The sequence below is a fragment of the Gastrolobium bilobum genome, unplaced genomic scaffold (genome assembly GCF_033153095.1).
Source record: "Gastrolobium bilobum isolate Gb01-03AN ecotype WA unplaced genomic scaffold, APGP_CSIRO_Gbil_v1 utg86272, whole genome shotgun sequence".
Classification (NCBI taxonomy): Eukaryota; Viridiplantae; Streptophyta; class Magnoliopsida; order Fabales; family Fabaceae; genus Gastrolobium; species Gastrolobium bilobum.
The window spans coordinates 60,064-78,841 of NW_026896215.1; the positions used below are offsets into that span (position 1 = coordinate 60,064).

An 18,778-nucleotide genomic window follows, 5' to 3' on the forward strand; every position below is an offset into this window, starting at 1 on the left:
ACCACTTAGTGCCAATTAGGAGTAGATAGTTCTGAATTTTGTAAGCTTGTATTCAGAAAGTTAATTCCCCTATTTCATCCCACAAGTCGAAAACCACTAGACAGAAGAAGCAAACTCATCTAGCTCACATGTCCTCTTCCTCTCTTGCATGCGTTACACCAGCATCAAAAGTTCACAAGTCCCCTCCTCTCTATCCTTCTCCTCAAACCGCTGACTCAAAGAAAGGAACAACAAGAAACAAGCCAAATTCCTTGATGGCCATTGGGTGTGGATTAGTAACCAGTTCTGTTTTCCCCTTTCCTCCTTCCAGAACCGATAATTTTAGAGAGACACAACAAAACAAGAGCCGTATCCTTTCCTTCTTCCTGCCACTATTTGCTGACTTGAAGTCAGTCTCACCAGCCCCTGTGCGTTAATGGTGGAACCACAAGGTTGCATTCCTATCATTTAATTTCTGGACCAAACTCAGCCTTGTTCCCTCTCAAGTCCGCGAGCTACTTGGAGGAGGAACACCAAGAGTAATTCTGCATCACCTTCCATCCACCCTCTCTCATACCGTGGGCACTTTGGGAGAATGACAAAGCTCCTTGCACACTCATTCCCTCCTTCTCCTGTTCGGCCTAGGAGCATATGAGAAGAGGTGAGATTAAATTTCGTGACATTCTTGATTCTCCTCTTGGATTGATTTCTGATTTAGTTTTCCATTTCTTGAGCGTGAATTTGCCTTGAGCGAGTCTCTCCACCCCTTGCATGCGGCTGGTTTTGGTTGGAGAGTGAGGTTGAGGTCCTCCACCCGTATAACTAACAATTGGAGGCTTGAAAGAAGGTAAAACTCTAACACAAGTTGCTCTCCATCTCACTGTTCGATTCATATGCGTAGTTGGGAAAAATAATTCTTGTTACTCCTATTCTTTCTCCTCACCATTCGGTTCACTCACGGTTAACAAGGAGGATATTGCATTTTGGTAATTTCTCTTACATTGATTCTGTTCCATAAACTGTCCTAGGAGTGGTACATGTTAATCCCAATCGGAATTTTTGTGAACTAGGATTTAGCCACTTAAAATTGTTGGACTGCCCTGTTATTAGAAAGATAATTACACAACACCGCATGTTTTAAATTCTGTTTGGGCAGCCTTGAAATTGATTCTGTAAGTAGAAGTTGATGTTTAGGGAACTTGGGAACCTAATCCCTTAATATGGTTGAAATCGGTCCTTGGATAATGAAGGCTGATTAAACGTTACTGATGTTAAAACTGTAGGTACAGCTTGTGAAAGATCTTGTCCCTACAATTATACGCCCTATATAGGAAATGCTATGGAAATAAACAAATCTTGTGCACTTGAATTGTGGCCAAAAACCTAATCAGTATACCTTTGGGACCTTGAGATGTTGTCAATTAAGAGCAATTATTAGAATAAATTAAGGGCAGAAAGCTACCAACGTTGAAGTATAATAACTCGGTTAGAATTTAAGAAATTAATAGACGTTAAACCTTAAATTCCTCTTTCTTAGTTCTGCTCAACTAAATAGCATTTGAACCTAGTGCTTGTAAGCACATAAAAAAAAAAAAAAAAAAAAAAAACCGAATTGAGGGTTTGGAAAAATAGCCCTTAGCAATATTATGGACCATTCCTTGAACCAAGGTTTTGTCAAGCCTTGCATATGTCAATAATCTACATAGGCTGTTATAAAAAAAAATAAAAATAATAATCTACATAGGCAGTATGCTTTAAGCCCTTTAGTGCACCCTACACCTCGTAGTAGTTAATATGTGAATAATTAATTGATAGCACTTGATTGATGTTCATAACCGAATATGCATGTCTTAGAAGCCCTGATTTTATCAATTGGTAACATGTGGTAAAAGTAAAGCTAAGCCGAGAACTAAAGAAGGACCTAAAAACCGTACAGGTTGTGTCTAGGAACCTTTGGTTTATCCATGACTAAATCTGCAAAAAATTAAAGTTAAATCAGAAAAAGATTTGAACAATTAAGTTAGAGAGTAAATTAGTAATTGGATGCATGGAAAATCTCATTTGAAGACAAGGAAATGAATTTGGTATTAGGAGCATGAACTCTGAATGGAACATTATAATTTACAAATAAATAAAGTAAAGAAATTTTGTTGGTATTTTGATTAGGTTCGTAAACCTCATGAATGTGGGATGGACTTGGGACTGTTTTGATTAGAAAGCTAAAGTATCAGGTATGTGTTTGGTGGTGAGACCTACTGTGACTGTTAGCTAGCGTATAGAATTTTGAACTGATGCTCACATGTGCCTCTGATTTGTATTCTGTTATATGTTATATGAAATGTGCCTTGGACTTGTCTTAATGGAAAATTCTGCCTATAGAAGTATTTGTGATTCGGCAGCTTGGTATTAAATATGCAAGAGATATATGCTAATATGATCATGATCTAGTCATGCATATGCACTTCATTTTTCACCTGTTCCTGTTTGTGTGTGTGTCAAGCATGCCATTGTATACCACATTATGCATTCATCTTGGAGACTGAAGTATATAATAAATATAAGCATATGTTTGAGCACGCATCATATAAGCATCCCTACGGTACCAGGGTATGGGACACTTGGCTTCAGTCCGCATAGGTCATAGTTGGAACCATCTTGAGGAGCCACTATGGGATCTCCATTGTGCTTGTTAGTACGTGCACGACGGTGCTATGAACGTACCCTTTGGCGTTATATACGCATCTTGATTAGTATTTTGGTGTTATATACACATCTTGATTAGTATTTTGGCGTTATATACGCACTATGATTATATGTTAGCATCTGTCCGGAAAATTAAATGTTGATGTGACTGTTTTTCAATTTTGTGCCTAGTCTAATATTGTTGCTATATTAGTTTTATTGCCACACTACTGGGATTTTTCTCACCCCTTCGGGGGCTCAATTTTTATAAATTGCAGGAGTACGAAATGGCATATGATGATGTACTTGTATTGGAGATGTCTTGTTTATTTGCTACTTCCGTTTTGGGAATTTTGATGTTGACATGTTGTTCCTGCTGATTTGGCTGATCGCTCTAGTATGATGTAATAATTGTTTTGAGATGTTGTAAGAAACTGTTAGAATATGTTTTAATTTGGGGTCTGTTTGTAACTTGTGAAAATCTGGTGTTCTTTAGCAAAATTATTCATGCATGTTCCAATCCTGAATTTTTAAACTAGTTTTGCGAGAACTTTGCAAGTTGTCATTCTGGGGCTACAGACCTCCAATTGAGGTATACTTTACATGGATGTAAAGCTCCAGTTGTGTACTTTCATATTATGTAAACCTTACAATGAAATTTTGAAAACTCGAATTATTATGATTTTTACAAGTCAGGAGGTTTTTAGAAAAATACACTGAGTTTTTGAGTACCTTACGAGTTCTGTTTCATGGGGCTATTCTCCTCCGATTCGCGTGTAATTTATATGTACGCGAAGCCCAGATGTCTAGTTTCTATATAACAAAGAATATTTTTTGAATCGTTGAAATTGACTTCATACGAATTTTTCAAGACAGCAACGTCTGCAAGGAAAATAATATTTTCAGCAAGTTAAGAAATTTTGAAAGTGCACTCTGATTTTTGTAAGTGACTCGATTTCAATTATAAGATTTAATTAGAAGCATCAAAATGGTTTTTCAGTATCAAAGTAATGACGTCAAAAACTCTAATTCCGCTTAGCAAACAACTCCCTTGGATGCATACCAGGGAGGGTGTTACAGACCGGGTCTTTGTATATGGACTTGACCAATCTAGAAGAGCCATGTAACCCTGCTATTACCAGGTGCAGGTGGACATTTTCAGACAACCCCAGCACCTGTAAAGCTTCCATCTTGAACCGATCCAAATATTTTTGCAAGGTTTCCACTAGTTGCTTCCTTATCTTCCCTAGCGCAAACTCAGACTTCGGCTGTTTTTTGCTGGTGGCGAAGTTTAACAAGAATCTTCCACCAAACTCTTCAAAGGATCTAATGGACCCCGCTGGTAACGACAAAAACCATGTTTGAGCGGCTCCTGTCAAGGTGGTTGCAAAGAGTCGCGTAATCAAAGGCTCTTCTATACCCTTGATGTACATGGCCGTGTCGAAGGCATCTAAGTGTACTTGGGGGTCTTGCGTTCCATCATACTTGAGAAGCTCCGACAAATTCAGATTTTCTGGAAAGGGTGCATCAACAATCTCGTCTACAAAGGGACTATCATTGTATTCCCCCCTGTGATACTTTCTCCTGTAGATTCTGGATACATCGTTCGGGTTTCTCAATACGTGTATGTTATCTAGTGGTTTGGGGCTTTCTCTCTGTCTTGTTGTCTCCCTTCTGATATCCCAGTTTTCCTCGCGCTGAAGTTCCTGGTTACAAGCCGGGTTAGTCGTGGCCCTATGAGGTCGGCCACCAGCACTCCTCGTTTGAGCCCGGGTTCGAGCGTCATTCTGCTGGGGATTTATAATCCTCAGGTAAGTCATGACCCGCATGATGGCTTGTTCCGGATCTGGGTTGGAAATTCGTCCTAGACGAGCTTCCAACTTTCGAACCCGCCTAGCACCTTCTTCTCTCCATCTCCTCCATTCTTCGAAGCACCGCAGCGACAACCAGATCTGTCACCCGCGAATCATGAGCCGCAACATTTAGGATCTGTGCAGCATCCATAATCTTCTCCTCTATTAGGTGTAGCCCCTGCACATATGGGGCATTCGAATTGACCGCTGTAGTTGAATCCGAATCAGAGTGCACATCACTAACATGCACAAAATCAGTGTTCACCTGTTGGTGATCCACATGATCCTCCCTGATCGGAGACACCTGTTGGTGCTTGGAACTTGGTCCCGAAGGCTGTCGATGCCCACTTCTCTTCATCCTCACCATTCGATCGATGGCCTTTAACCACGTAATCATAGGGATAAATCAGTGGTTTCCCACAGACGGCGCCAGTGTTCTGCCTGAGGCAGAGATGTCTAACCGTTGGTTAGATGGTTGATATTGGATCTTGTGCTTTCTCTAGATACCTATGAATTAGGTATATTGGGGACATCGAATCACTACACACTGTATGACGGCCTTGGCCAAAGGGGGTGTGTGTGCACTGAGTGATTGCATAAAATAGGGTTAGAAAAGATCAGTTATACATGTGATCTTTAGCTCCTATTTATAGTGTTTACCTTTGGGCTTGTATTACTCGGGCCTTCTACGGGTATGGGCCTTACCCGGGTCCACAACAGAGGCATATACTATTTCCTGAAGGCGTTGCTCTTCAGTTCCCCTATGTTGTGCAGTGTTATGTTTTCTATTTTGCTGTTTCCATTATGTTCTTTTTTTTTTTAATTTCTCTTGTTTTGTTCTCTAGGGCTTTGCCCCTTATGTTATAAAAAGAAAAAGAAAAAAGAATCACCAATAATAATGAATAATCAATTAGAAAATGTAACTTATCTTTCAAATCCACACAGATTCTCGAAATTCCCTTTGTAGAAATGGTTTTGGTGTTGTCGTCTTTAAGGCTTTGTAAACCCACTGTTGCGACTCGGCAAGTGCACCGGTCGTAAGGTAATAAAATGTACTGAGTACGAGATCATTCCCACGAGGATCGAAATTTCAAGCACTAGTTCGCTAATCGCGTTTTAGTTGGACAATCAAGAATTTAGATGAAGATAATTGTATTTGAAGAACTTAAAAATTAAAAATAAGTAATAACATTCAATTAAAGAAAATTCAGGATTAAAAAGACAATTGGAAAAGATGATGATTGACTACAAATTAAAACAAGCGTAGTTAGGGTTTCGACTTCCCCCAATATCCTCGTTATGTTATGAATTAAAGAGTCAAGAACCTTTTCTTAATATATTGCCAATCAATTCTATCTAAGTTAATTAGGGCTCAATTCCTTGTTACCCTAAATCTATGTGATCTTGAAAGAACTGTAGTTCCCCGATTATTCCTCAAGAAAACATGCATTAAGATCAAGAATTTCAAGATTGCATAATTACCCTATGTCTATCCCTGGATCACAAGGATTATGATAAATTTATCAAGTAAGGGTTCATGCACCAACATTCCTATTGTCATACAATTCCCCAAAATCATTCTATAAGGAGCAAACTCATAGAAAGCATTAAAGACAGATAAATTTATTTAATTATAAAAAGAAAAGAATTCAAGAACAATTTAATCCATAAACATAAACGATTCAATTGGGTTCCATCTACCCCTAACTACATAAAAGACTAGCCTAGCATACTGAATTGAAAAACAATAATAAAGAAAAGAGAACCCCAAGGCTCCATTGGTGTGATGTTGACTTGGTTCCTCAGTGTTCAAGCGCTCCGCAACAGGATTCCTCCTTCAGGTCTCTATGTAATTCTCTGGACTTGTGAATTGGTGAATTGGTCTGACCCTCAGCTTCCTATTTATAATCTTCAAAGCCACATCCTTCATTGCATCTCCCACCATATCCGTATCAGATTTGTAATTGATTTTATAATTGTTTCCTTTTTGCGTTTAATATCTTGTAGATTGGTGACAGATTTTTGACTTTGAATCTTGTTATAATCCTGCTTCAATCTTCCATGAATCTCTTCAAATCAGGTTCGATATGTTTCCGCTTTAATTCCGGATATCAAAATCCGGTATCCATTAGAAAATCTCAGCAAATCTTAGTAAATCTTTGTTGTCTGGAACGTACTTGGGCGTTCAAGCGCGCTTATGGCCGCTTGAGCGTGCTGTTGTGCCTTCAATTGTTGTTTTTGCCTGCCTGAGCGCGCTCGAGCATGCTAATGGGCGCTCGAGCGTGCTCCTCGATGATAAATTTATGTGAAATTGGGCGCTTGAGCGTGCATCTGTGGGCTTGAGCGTCCTGAATTGTCCAGTTTGGCTATTTTCCCTGCCATGAAGCGCTCGAGCGTCCTCTTGTGCGCTTGAGCGTGCTCTTCTGGCCCTTGCATTGTAGGATTTTGGCTTCCTTTGGTCCATATTGAGCCGCTACTTCTTCGTCATGATTTCTTTAGCACTTTTTAGAACCAAATCTTTGTGGTTTTACCTTAAAAAATGCAAAGAACTATAAAACATCAGCTCAAATTCTTATCTTATGACTTATATGTTGTAAAACCTTGAATTCCATGCGTTCTACTACATAACTCTTGTATAATTTAGCCTAAAAACATGGTAAACCAAAGGTTTATCACCCACCCTATATAAGAATCACCATCATTGCCACTACTCTTGGATTAACCATTGCTGGAAAGAGACTGCATGACATGCACTATCAATATCGTGTCATCAAGATAACAATGTCAAAACATTTAAAAGAAGAAATTTTTTACTGCTTTTTTGTGTTAACACCATCAATCTGAAAGTCAAGAATGCTTACCACTTTACTAATTTAAATTTTAAACAATGAATGACGGAAGAAAAAAACCTCAACCAGAGTATATATTTCATTTACAGTAGATGGACATAAAAGTACTGCATTCCCAATCATTCATTGCTTCAAAATTGTTAATAAAAGTCACCATTCAAACCAAACTTCTATTCGATTCTTTATAACACTATCAAACTGCTTTCGGAGCAACCTCTGGAACTGATTTTTATTCCAATCAAAAAACGTGGACTACGAATATTATTAAGAAGAACATGTATAACAAATTTGGATTCCTAGATTCAGATATCAACCATATCAAGAAACTCATACATGAACAAACCATAAGTATTTCTTTCTTTCTTTTGTGCAGACATTTTTGGAAAATGATATTTAATACTTTTAAGTCCTAGCAAAGAAATCAACAAGTTGAGAAACAACTTCATTAGTGGGACCCGGACAATAAACAAAATCAAATAAAGAGGATTTCCTGTGAATGTTTGTAAAATCTACAAATGGACCAAAGTCGGGATAATTTTGGATTAAATTACATAAACACTCGATAATCTTTTGGATTCGTTCAGCTTGTTGGTCATAGTTGTGTTGTCCCCTTTTTCCATTTTGAAGATAAATGCAAATTAATATGGAAGAAAAAGATCCAGAGAAGGGAAGAGAAAAGGTAATCACTACATATTGTGTTTTCTGCACATTCGGGTTTTAAGGATGGAGAAGGGACCCCACCACTTCTCTGAAGAGTACATACGTGGCTTATAGGCTTTGTTTTGAGAAAGGTTATAAAGAATATATTAATCCAATAAATATGTACTTGCGGCTATCACATATAAGGTATTGATACATATTATTCCAAAAGAAAGGTCAAGAGCAGTATATCCAATCATCAAATCAACTGAGTTTTGTTAATGCTAATTCACTTGTCATATAATAATGTTGAATGAGATCTCATTTTTCAGATAAATAAAAATTTATGAAGGTAAATGAAGATGATGTCATGTAATGGTTGGACATATATGCTTCATCCCCTGCACTTGTCTCAAGCAAGGACATAACTCTTGAAAATTTAATCAACGGAGAAGTTAGATAAATGAGATATACCCCTCAATGATAATATAGTAGTTAGTGATGCAGTTAGAGTTGGCCCATTGTACATAGCTCAACCATTGTTTCAAGAAACTCGTAGTCAACTAGAATTGTAGCCTAATAAGTATCGCTCAATTGTTCAAAGAAATAATGATTTGAAATATAACAAATTACAATCGAATTCAAGTACCAATAAAGCAGCAAATGTGATTGTGATTTATTTAGGAAGAAAAGGAAAGCAACATATTTGGCGTAATTTAAGATTAAAGATTTGGGATGTATTTTGAATTTTTTATTTGTAATTTTTTATTTGTAATTTTTTATTTATTTTTAGATGTTAATTACTATTATATTTATTTTATGAAGTTTTACTATTTTTAGAATTTTATATTTAGAATTTTGAATCAATTTGTAATTAGTCTATAAAAGGGTGCTTATGACCCTTATTGTAGGAGTTGAATTTTGTTATTTGATAATTAGAAATTCAGAACATGAGGGTTACTCTTTTGAGAAAATCCTAACTTTCTATTTAGCCACTTTTCTATGTGTTTTCGTCATCAGTTAGGCTCCTAATTAGAGGGTGCTGCTGTGTAATGACCTCTTTGGTAGAATAGTCGAAGTTTTAGACCAAAAAAAATCAACTCACATTATGATACAAGACGCGGACCTGTATCTGAATAAAACAGTAACTCAATCTTATTTCTCAATCAAATTCTCAATGAACATAACACTCACAGTTTTCCCTCGTTATACATCTGTTATTAACTAACTCACTTACGTAACTAACTAACTGTTTCTACATGAAATGACTAAAACATCCTTCATTTAACATGGTCAATGGCCCATGATGGAAACCCTTTCACCCTATAGGGCTTCTCCTTATGTGATGAAGTCTCTATACCCGTAACATCTGCTCTCCCTTCGAAGACAACCTTGTCCTCAAGGTTTAATTCTGGATAGCTACAACGCAAGTCAGAAATGTTTTCCCACGACGCATCTTCAGGTACAGTGGAAGACCAATGTATCTAACATTGTTGTACTGCCCTCCCTTTAACAGATATCTGTCGTGAAGCTAAAACTGCAACTGGTTGCTGGACAGGTTTGTTGGCCACACTCAAAACTGGTAAAAGTGCAAAACTAACGTCACTGGTGCCATGAAAAGGTTTTAAAACAGAGACATGGAACACAAGATGAATTAAGCTTCCCTCCAGCAAAGCCAATTTATAAGCAACAGGATTAATAACTTGCTCAACTTTAAACGGGCCAAAATAGCGTTTCGCCAGTTTGTGATGAGCCCTCTTTGCAACAGACACTTGGCGATATGGTTGCAATTTGAGGAAAACCTGGTCTCCCACGTTAAAACTTCTGTCCTGACGATGTTTATCTGCCTGATGCTTCATTCGTTGCTGAGCACGTTGTAACTGCACCTTGAGAAGTTGTAGCACCTCTTGACGTTGCTGGTGCATCATATCTACAACTTCAATGTTAACAGAATCCTTCTGATATGGAGGAATCAGAGTTGGTGCTTTGCCATAAACCACTTGGAATGGAGCCATGTTAATGGCAGAATGCACTGATGTATTATAGTGCAATTCGGCCCACCACAAGAACTGAGACCAACGTGCATTCTGATCAGAGCAAAAAGCACGTAAATACTGCTCTATGTATCGATTCGTCACCTCTGTTTGACCATCGTTTTGGGGATGGTATGCTGAACTTGCATGTAATTGAGTGCCACTTAACTGAAAAAGTTGGCGCCAAAATTTACTCATGAAAATAGCATCTCTGTCCGAAACTAATGACCTGGGAAAACCATGGAGTTTTATCACCATGTCACAAAACAGTTGGGCCACAGTAGCAGCTGTATAGGAAGCTGGCAATGGTCCAAAGTGACCATATTTAGACAATCGGTCAACAACTACCAATATAGTGGCAAACCCATTAGATTTTGGTAAGCAAGTAATGAAATCCAAAGTTAAATCATCAAACATTGCATCAGGAACTAGTAAGGGATGTAACAAACCAAAAGGAGCTTGAGTGGAATTTTTGATTTGTTGACAGATGGTACATTCCCTAACAAAACTAGTAACATCCTTCCGCATATTCTTCCAACAAAATGAAGCAGATAAACGCAGAAAGGTGCATTGCAAACCAGCATGCCCTCCCATTGAAGTACTATGGGCTTCAGTTAGCAATACTGACCTTAAATTGGAATTGGAGCTCAACAGACACCTGGTCTTGCGAAAAAGGATCCCATCCTTTCGTTGCAATTCACGATCCACGTTAGACCATTCATTAAGAGCTTTATGAAGTTGTAATCTCCAAAGCACCGATACGTGAAATCTGAGGAGAAATTAGTGTCAGACACGTGTCGGACACCGACACATTCTGATACGCGTCTGACACGTAGTTGACTTTTTGTGACATGTTGACTATCCAGACACGCGACTTTGACCGTGTCCGACACGGTCAAAAGGTACAAATGTAAATTTTTTGACAGTTTTATAAAATTAAAAAATTTTAAAATAAAAAAAATAAAATCAAATGTTTTGAGCCCTAAATCAAACCTCTCAGACTCACTTCCTGACTCACTTCCATTGTTCTTCGTTGCTCACCTAGCCGTCCGTCAGTGCCAGTTTCCAGGTGTGTTCTTCGTTCTCAACCAACCCCTCAAATTTATTGTTCTCCACTGTAAGTTATCTCCTAGACATAGCTTCGGTCACCATCATCGTAGCTTTGCAGTTTCCAGGTGTGTTCTTCGTCTCTCTTGCAACTAGTTTCTGCAATATTTTGTCTCATGCTCTTCCTTTTGTTTTTTCTTATGATATATGGACAATATTATTTATGATTAGCATACTTTTTATTTTTTTCTGCTGAGAGATTCTGAAATAAATCAATTTCATAGCATTCTCAACCAATGCTAAAAGGGTACAACTCGGTGGGCAGTTTCCAGTCGTCCGTCCCTCACCTAGCCATCTGTCAGTGCCAGTTTCCAATCGTCCATCCCTCACCTATACTTGTTGGCTACACATACAGACACATGTATGATTTTATTGTTTGAAAAATTTGATGCATACAACCTGTTTGTATTAATGGCTGAGAGTCCTACAAACATGATATTATGTGTGTTAGTCCGACACACCATAGCATGTGACTTAGTGGTAAATGACAATTTGGGTTGCATTGCAGGGCTGAGAGAATCTGACAAGTTCAACAGAGCTCGTGCTTGAAGCTTCAAGATAGCCCGACACACCAGGTGCTGCACCACCTACTCTATTTGTGTGCTTTCTATTGAACGTGGCTTATCCTCTTGTTTTTACCCTTGTATAACCTTTACTTTTTAGTTGAATCATAACATTGCCGAACAAGGATGTGGGTGATAAAAGTTCTCTAATTTAATTTTTCCTAAATAAAAACCCAACACAATAAAAATAAAAAAAGGAATCAATAGAACTAGAAAAGACTATGTCAATGGGATTACTCATTGTGCTGAACACTTGTATATTACAGGAGTACGTCACGAGAAATAAATAGCCATTCAAAAAAAAATTTAATGGCTGATTGTTTAGATGGAAGGCATTTTTAATTATGTAGTGCTTAGTGCTTACTCTGGTCATTCAAATAAATAGCCCAAACTAATAAGGTCCATGCTTATTCTTAATTTTTTTCACAATCAAAAGTTAAAATCTTAAATCCATCTATTTATCAGTTGAAGCTCAACAGATTTATAATTTAGATTTGAGTGGTTTGGAGGCTTTTTTTCATCTTAATTTTTTTTTATTCAAATGTGAGTGAAATCCCATTAGTTAGAAATGGAATAAGTGAAGATTAAATAAGGGATCGAGCCTCAGATCATCTAATATTATTGATAAATTATTAATGTAATGTGATAGAGCAAACATCTTGTGTGTGACAAATAAAAATACGGTGAATATAATAGTCATTGGAGAATTCAATTAGGTGGGAAACATTGAAAGGACATATAAGATTTAATCGGATTTTGGTATGAATATGTGGGTTTTACTCACATAATTATGCGCTAATTTGTCATTTATGCAATATTTTCAACAGAAAGATAACCAAGTGATTTTTTGAGTATTATATATGAATGAAAATGTTTATTCTTTGTGGATTTAGCTCAAGTAGCCCTGCATATAGATTACAAAATAGTAAAATTAGCTGAAGTACTCCTGTAAAAAAAATGATGAATAAATATCATAACTTTTTTTTTTGTTTAACACATTTATAGGATTACAATATGGATCATTCAAGTTCTGCCTCTGCCAGTGGCAGTGATAGCGCCACTGCTGCTAGTGTATCTGCTGCCAATAAATTACTGGATAAACCCCTATGGAAATATGTTACCCAATTGGATGCTAGAGTGGAAGCAGGAGGGAATTTGTCTTGGAAGTGTAACTTTTGTAAAAAAGATTATAAAAGTTCGTATACTAGAGTGAGGGCTCACTCGTTAAAAATACCAAGCAAAGGAATTGGGAAATGCTTAATGGTGCAGAATAGAGACATGATAGAGATGGAAAAATTGGAACAGGAAGCTGAACAGAGAAAGCAATCTAATGCACCTAGAAATGTACCTTTACCCCCTTCTAGCTCTTCTACTGGCCCGAAAAAAAGAAAAACTACGGGTGCTCTTGAGATGGCATTCAATGTTGGGGAACGAGAAGAATTAAATTATCTGATTGCTAAAATGTTTTATTCAGCAGGATTGCCATTCAATTTGGCAAAGAACCCTTACTTCCAAGCTTCATATACTTATGCAGCAAATCATAATATTGGAGGTTATTTGCCACCGGTATATAACGCGTTGCGAACCACTCTGTTGCAAAAAGAGAAAGAAAATATTGATAGGTTGTGTGAACCTATTCGAGAAGCGTGGACTCATAAGGGGTGAGTATTGTAAGTGATGGGTGGAGCGATTCACAAAGGAGGCCTCTCATTAATTTCATGGCAGTATCTGATGGTAAAGCAATGTTTTTAAAATCAGTTGATTGCTCGGGGGAGATTAAGGATAAAAACTTCATTTTCAGGTTGTTTGTTTGGACTTCTGTAATCTGATTGAGTGTGTTTGTTTGTTTGCTCGAGAATGACTAATGGTGAAAATTTCATTTCCAGGTTGCTGAAGGAAGTTATTCAAGACGTAGGAGAGGCGAATGTGGTTCAAGTAATCACAGATAATGCTTCAAATTATAAGGGAGCAGGGCAATTGATTGAGCAGGAATTCCCAATAATTACCTGGACACCGTGTCTTGTTCACACATTGAATTTGGCTGTGAAAAATATTTGTGCTGCAAAGAATATGGAGAACAATCAAATAGCATATGAGGAATGCAGCTGGATTTCTGATATTATAGGTGATGTTGCTACAATAAAACATTTCATTATGAATCATTCTATGAGATTGGCAATCTATAATGAGTTTGTGAGTTTGAAGTTGCTTTCTATTGCTGATACTCGTTTTGCTTCAATGATTGTGACGCTGAAGAGGTTCAAGTTAATAAAGAGCGGTCTCTAAAATATGGTGATAAGTGGAAAATGGAATATTTATAGAGATGATAATCTTTGGAGGGCCAGACTTGTGAAGGAAAAATTATTGGATGATTGTTTTTGGGATTCAGTTGATTATATACTTGCCTTCACTGCTCCTATTTATGATATGATCAGAGCTTGTGACACTGATAGAGCTTGTCTTCACTTGATATATGATATGTGAGATTCAATGATTGTGAAAGTGAAGAAAGCTATATACCATAAAGAGAGGAAGGGGATGGAAGAGAGCTCCTCTTTTTATGATGTGGTGCATCGCATTCTTGTGGATCGTTAGACAAAAAATTCAACTCCACTACATTGTTTGGCACATGCTTTAAATCCCAAGTAAGTTTTTAAATATGATTCAGTTTAAAAGTAATACTCCTCTTGATATAATATGACAAGTTGTTGATTTTTATTTTTTTGCTTTTCTTTTAGATACTATAGTCAGCAATGGCTTCAGGAAGATTCTAGTCGAGTTCCTCCACACATGGATTTAATGCTTACTCAAGAGCGATAAAAATGTTTAAAGAGATTCTTTCCTGGCATGGAGGACCGAGGCTGGATTAGTTTGGAGTATGCAGATTTTATTAGCAATGGTGGAACCTTTGGCGATTTTGATGCCATCAATACTCAATACACTATGGATCCGAAATCTTGATGGCTACTTTATGGTACTTTTACACCGATGCTGCAAAAAATAGCATTGAGACTTATGCAACAACCCTCCTCTTCATCATGTGCTGAATGAAATTGGAGTACTTATTCTTTTGTGCATTCCATCAAGAGGAATAAAATCGCTCCAAAACGTGCCGAAGACTTGGTTTATGTGCATAGCAATCTTCGACTCTTATCAAGAAAAACTCCTAGTTATGCACAAGGAGCAACTCAAATGTGGGATATTGCTGGAGATACATTCGATTCACTTGATGATGTTGGAGATGTTCAATTTTCTAGTCTTTCCCTTGATGAGCCAGAGATAGAGGCTATGATTATTCAAGATGGAGATGAAAATAATTGAACTTGTGAGTGGTCTACACTCTACACTCTTGGGATGTTCTATTATTTTTGCTTAATGTTTATGTTATGGAATTTGAATATTTGATTAGTTATATGATTTATTATGAGTTTCTATATGTATTAAATTTAAACTATATTATATATATTAAAAATATTATTTAATATCAAAACGTGTCCCAACGTGTCGGAATTTAGCATTTTTTAGAATTAACGTGTCAGAGTGTCGTGTCGTGTCGTGTCTCGTGTCGCTGTCGGTGCATCATTGGTTATAATAACTCGTGATCTATTCTATTCTCCTCTTTGATTTGCTCCCAAATATCAAACATAGGTGCAGACTGTAAAGCATAATGGACTGCTTTTTCTCTATAATGGACTTCAGATGGTTCCCCTTCCACCTACTTCGGCACCGGCAATGCCACCATCTTCTGGGAGAGTTTATACTCTGGATCGTCAGCAGTCGGATTGAGCTCCGAACCTTGTCAGAGGTACTGTTACGATTGGTTCATCAACTGTTGATGTGTTGTTTGACTCTGGGGCTACGCATTCTTTTGTTGCTACCCCGATTGTTGTGGGGCTTGAGTTGCCCAGTGATGTGCTTTCTCCACCGATGCGGGTGACCACCGCCACCGGAGAAAGATGTGATGCTACCACTGTTCATCGCGATGTGGCGATTCAGTAGGATGGCCGTGAGTTCTCGGTAGATCTGATAGGATTGCCGATGGCCAACTTGGAGGTTATTCTGGGCATGGATTGGCTGTCCAGAAATTGTGTGATGATTGATTGTTGTGCCAAGCGTGTAGTGTTGTCTCCGTGTGATTCCACAGCCAGTTCCTCGCCGTACATTTCGTTGCTGCAGGCTAGGAGAGCCTTGAGAGCAGGGGCATTTGGTTATGTCATGTTGGGAAGTTTGGTGAGTGGTACACAGGAGGACATCACCGGCATTCCTGTGGTGAGGGAGTTCCTCGAGGTGTTTCCTGATGAGATTCCTGAGTTTCCGCCACAGAGAGAGATAGAGTTCTCCATAGATCTGTTGCCTGGTGTGGGGCCGATTTCTTTAGCTCCATACCGGATGTCGCCACCGGAGTTGGCAGAGCTGAAGAAGCATATTGAGGATCTTTCAGCGAAAGATTTTATTAGACCAAGTGTGTCTCCTTGGGGAGCACCGGTTATCTTTGTGAAGAAGAAGGATGGGACAATGCGATTGTGCACCGACTACAAGCAGCTGAACAAGGTGACAATCAAGAACAAGTATCCCCTTCCTCGGATTGATGATCTGTTGGATCAGCTCAGGGGTGCTTGTGTGTATTCCAAAATTGATCTCCGGTCCGGATACCATCAGATTCGGGTAAAGCCGAAGGATGTCCCAAAGACCGCATTTCGCTCGAGATATGGTCATTTTGAGTACTTGGTGATTCCGTTCGGTCTCACCAATGCACCTGCTGTGTTCATGGATTACATGAACCGGATTTTCCAGCCGTACCTGGATCAGTTTGTGATCGTCTTCATTGACGACATTTTGATTTACTCCAAGACAGAGGAAGAGCATGTGGAGCATTTGAGAACTGTTCTGCAAGTGCTGAAGGAGAAGAAGCTGTATGCGAAGCCTTCCAAATGTGAGTTCTGGCTCAAGTCCGTGAAGTTTCTTGGGCATGTTATTTCTGCTGAGAGAGTTGCAGTGGATCCGAACAAGATTGAGGCTGTGCTGGATTGGGAGAGATCCAAGACAGTTACGGAAGTGAGGAGCTTTCTGGGTTTGGCAGGTTACTATCGGAGGTTCATCAAGGGATTCTCCACCATGGTTTTGCCATTGACTCGCCTTACTCGGAAGGAGACTCCATTTGTGTGGACTCACGAGTGTGAGGTCTGTTTTCAGGAGTTGAAGGAAAGACTGACTACTGCTCCTGTGTTGGTCCTTCCTGATCCTGCGCTTGAGATTGAGCTTTACACCGACGCCTCCGGGAAGGGGCTAGGTTGTGTGTTGATGCAGTTGGGCAAAGTGATCGCCTATGCTTCGAGGCAGTTGAAACCTCATGAGGAGAACTACCCTACTCATGACTTGGAGTTGGCTGCTATTGTGTTTGCTTTCAAGATTTGGAGGCATTATCTTTTTGGTTTGAGGTTTGTGGTGTTCAGTGACCACAAGATTTTGAAGTACCTGTTCGACCAGAAGGAGTTGAACATGAGGCAGAGGAGATGGATGGAGTTCATAAAGGACTACGACTTCAAGCTAAGGTATCATCCTGGCAAGGCCAATGTGGTAGCTAATGCTTTGAGTCGGAAATCCAGTAGTTCATCCAGTTTGTTACTTGGTAACTTTGATGTGGTTGAGAAGTTCCGAAACTTGGCAGTGACCGCTCCGTGTGAGAGTGTACTTCTCGAGTTGGAAGCATCAGATGTTGTGAACGAGCTGCTAGAAAAGATCAAAGAGGCACAAGTTCATAGAGAGTGTCTGGATTATGTAAAGAACCAAGACAGTGTGTCTTGGAATGATGATGGATTGCTTTTGTTTCAGCAGAGGATTGTAGTTCCTCGAGGCCCGTTGACAGAAGAGATTATGGCAGAAGGCCATAAGGGTCAGTTTTCTATCCACCCTGGTGCTACTAAGATGTATCAAGACCTGAAGAAGAACTTCTGGTGGCCGGGCATGAAGAAAGATGTTGTTATCTTTGTGTCCAAGCTTTTGGTACGCAGTTGAGATTGAGTATCGCCTATCACCCTCAGACTGATGGACAGACTGAGAGGACCATCCAGACCTTGGAGGACATGTTGCGAGCTTGCACGTTGGAGCAGGGCTCAGCATGGGATAGGTACCTTCCGTTGGTTGAGTTTTCTTACAACAACAGCTTTCATGCTAGCCTGGGCATGGCGCCCTACGAAGCACTGTAAGGTAGGAGATGTCGGACTCCTACTTGTTGATCTGAGGTTGGGGACAAGGAGCTTTTTGGCTTGGACTTTGTCCAAGATACCACCTTGCAGATCCAGATGATCCGTGAAAAGTTGAAGCAGGCACAGAATCGCCAGAAGAGCTACTATGATGTCAAGCATCGTCTGCTGGAGTTCAGTGAGGGTGAGCACGTTTTTGTGAGACTTTCACTGTCACCGGTGTTGGTCGGGCACTCGGAGTGAGGAAGCTGAGCCCGCGATATATTGGGCCATATCAGATCCTTGGTAGAGTAGGACCTGTTGCCTACCGGCTTGCCTTGCCTCCGAACCTGGCTAACATCCACGACGTGTTTCACGTGTCTCAGCTTCGGAAGTACATAGCAGATCCTTCGCACGTGGTGCAACCGGATGATGTGGAGGTTCGGGAGAACCTGAAGACTCCCGTCGGACCACTCAGAATTCTCTATCGTGGCGAGAAGCAGCTAAGGAGCAAGATCATTCCAATGGCCAAGGTGCAGTGGACCGGAAGAACTCCTGAGGAGTGTACTTGGGAGCGAGAGGATGAGCTTCTCCGGCAGTACCCCGAGTTTCGACCAGGTATGTCTCTGATTTTGAGGTCAAAATCCTAAAAAGGTGGGGTGAATGTAAGAACCCGCACCGTTAATTAAGGTATTTAATTAATTAATTATGAAAAAATAGGAAATGATTCAATAATTGACCCTAATAATTATTTATGAGGCTTAATAATCATAATAAGTGATTAAGAATGCTAAAAGTCGCTTTTCGGAAGAAAAGTGCAGATACCGGTTCTGCTAGTCGGTATAAATGCGTGCCGAAAAAGTATCCCAGAAAATTAAAGTAAGTGCATGA

The 18,778-nt window shown here is 39.2% G+C and overlaps 1 protein-coding gene and 1 long non-coding RNA gene across 2 annotated transcripts; both read left to right on the forward strand.

Moving 5' to 3' along the window:
* The first annotated feature begins 45 nt into the window (after positions 1-45).
* Positions 46-3,325, forward strand: LOC133298285 (uncharacterized). Its single transcript, XR_009749770.1, has 3 exons — positions 46-826; positions 2,146-2,210; positions 2,940-3,325. It is a non-coding gene; the product is annotated as an uncharacterized LOC133298285 (long non-coding RNA).
* Positions 3,326-12,719: 9,394 nt separating this feature from the next.
* Positions 12,720-14,525, forward strand: LOC133298288 (uncharacterized). The gene is made up of 3 exons (XM_061497558.1): positions 12,720-13,366; positions 13,592-13,963; positions 14,444-14,525. Exons 1-3 carry the CDS (start codon positions 12,720-12,722, stop codon positions 14,523-14,525), a joined length of 1,101 nt encoding a protein of 366 aa, XP_061353542.1.
* Positions 14,526-18,778: the final 4,253 nt, after the last annotated feature.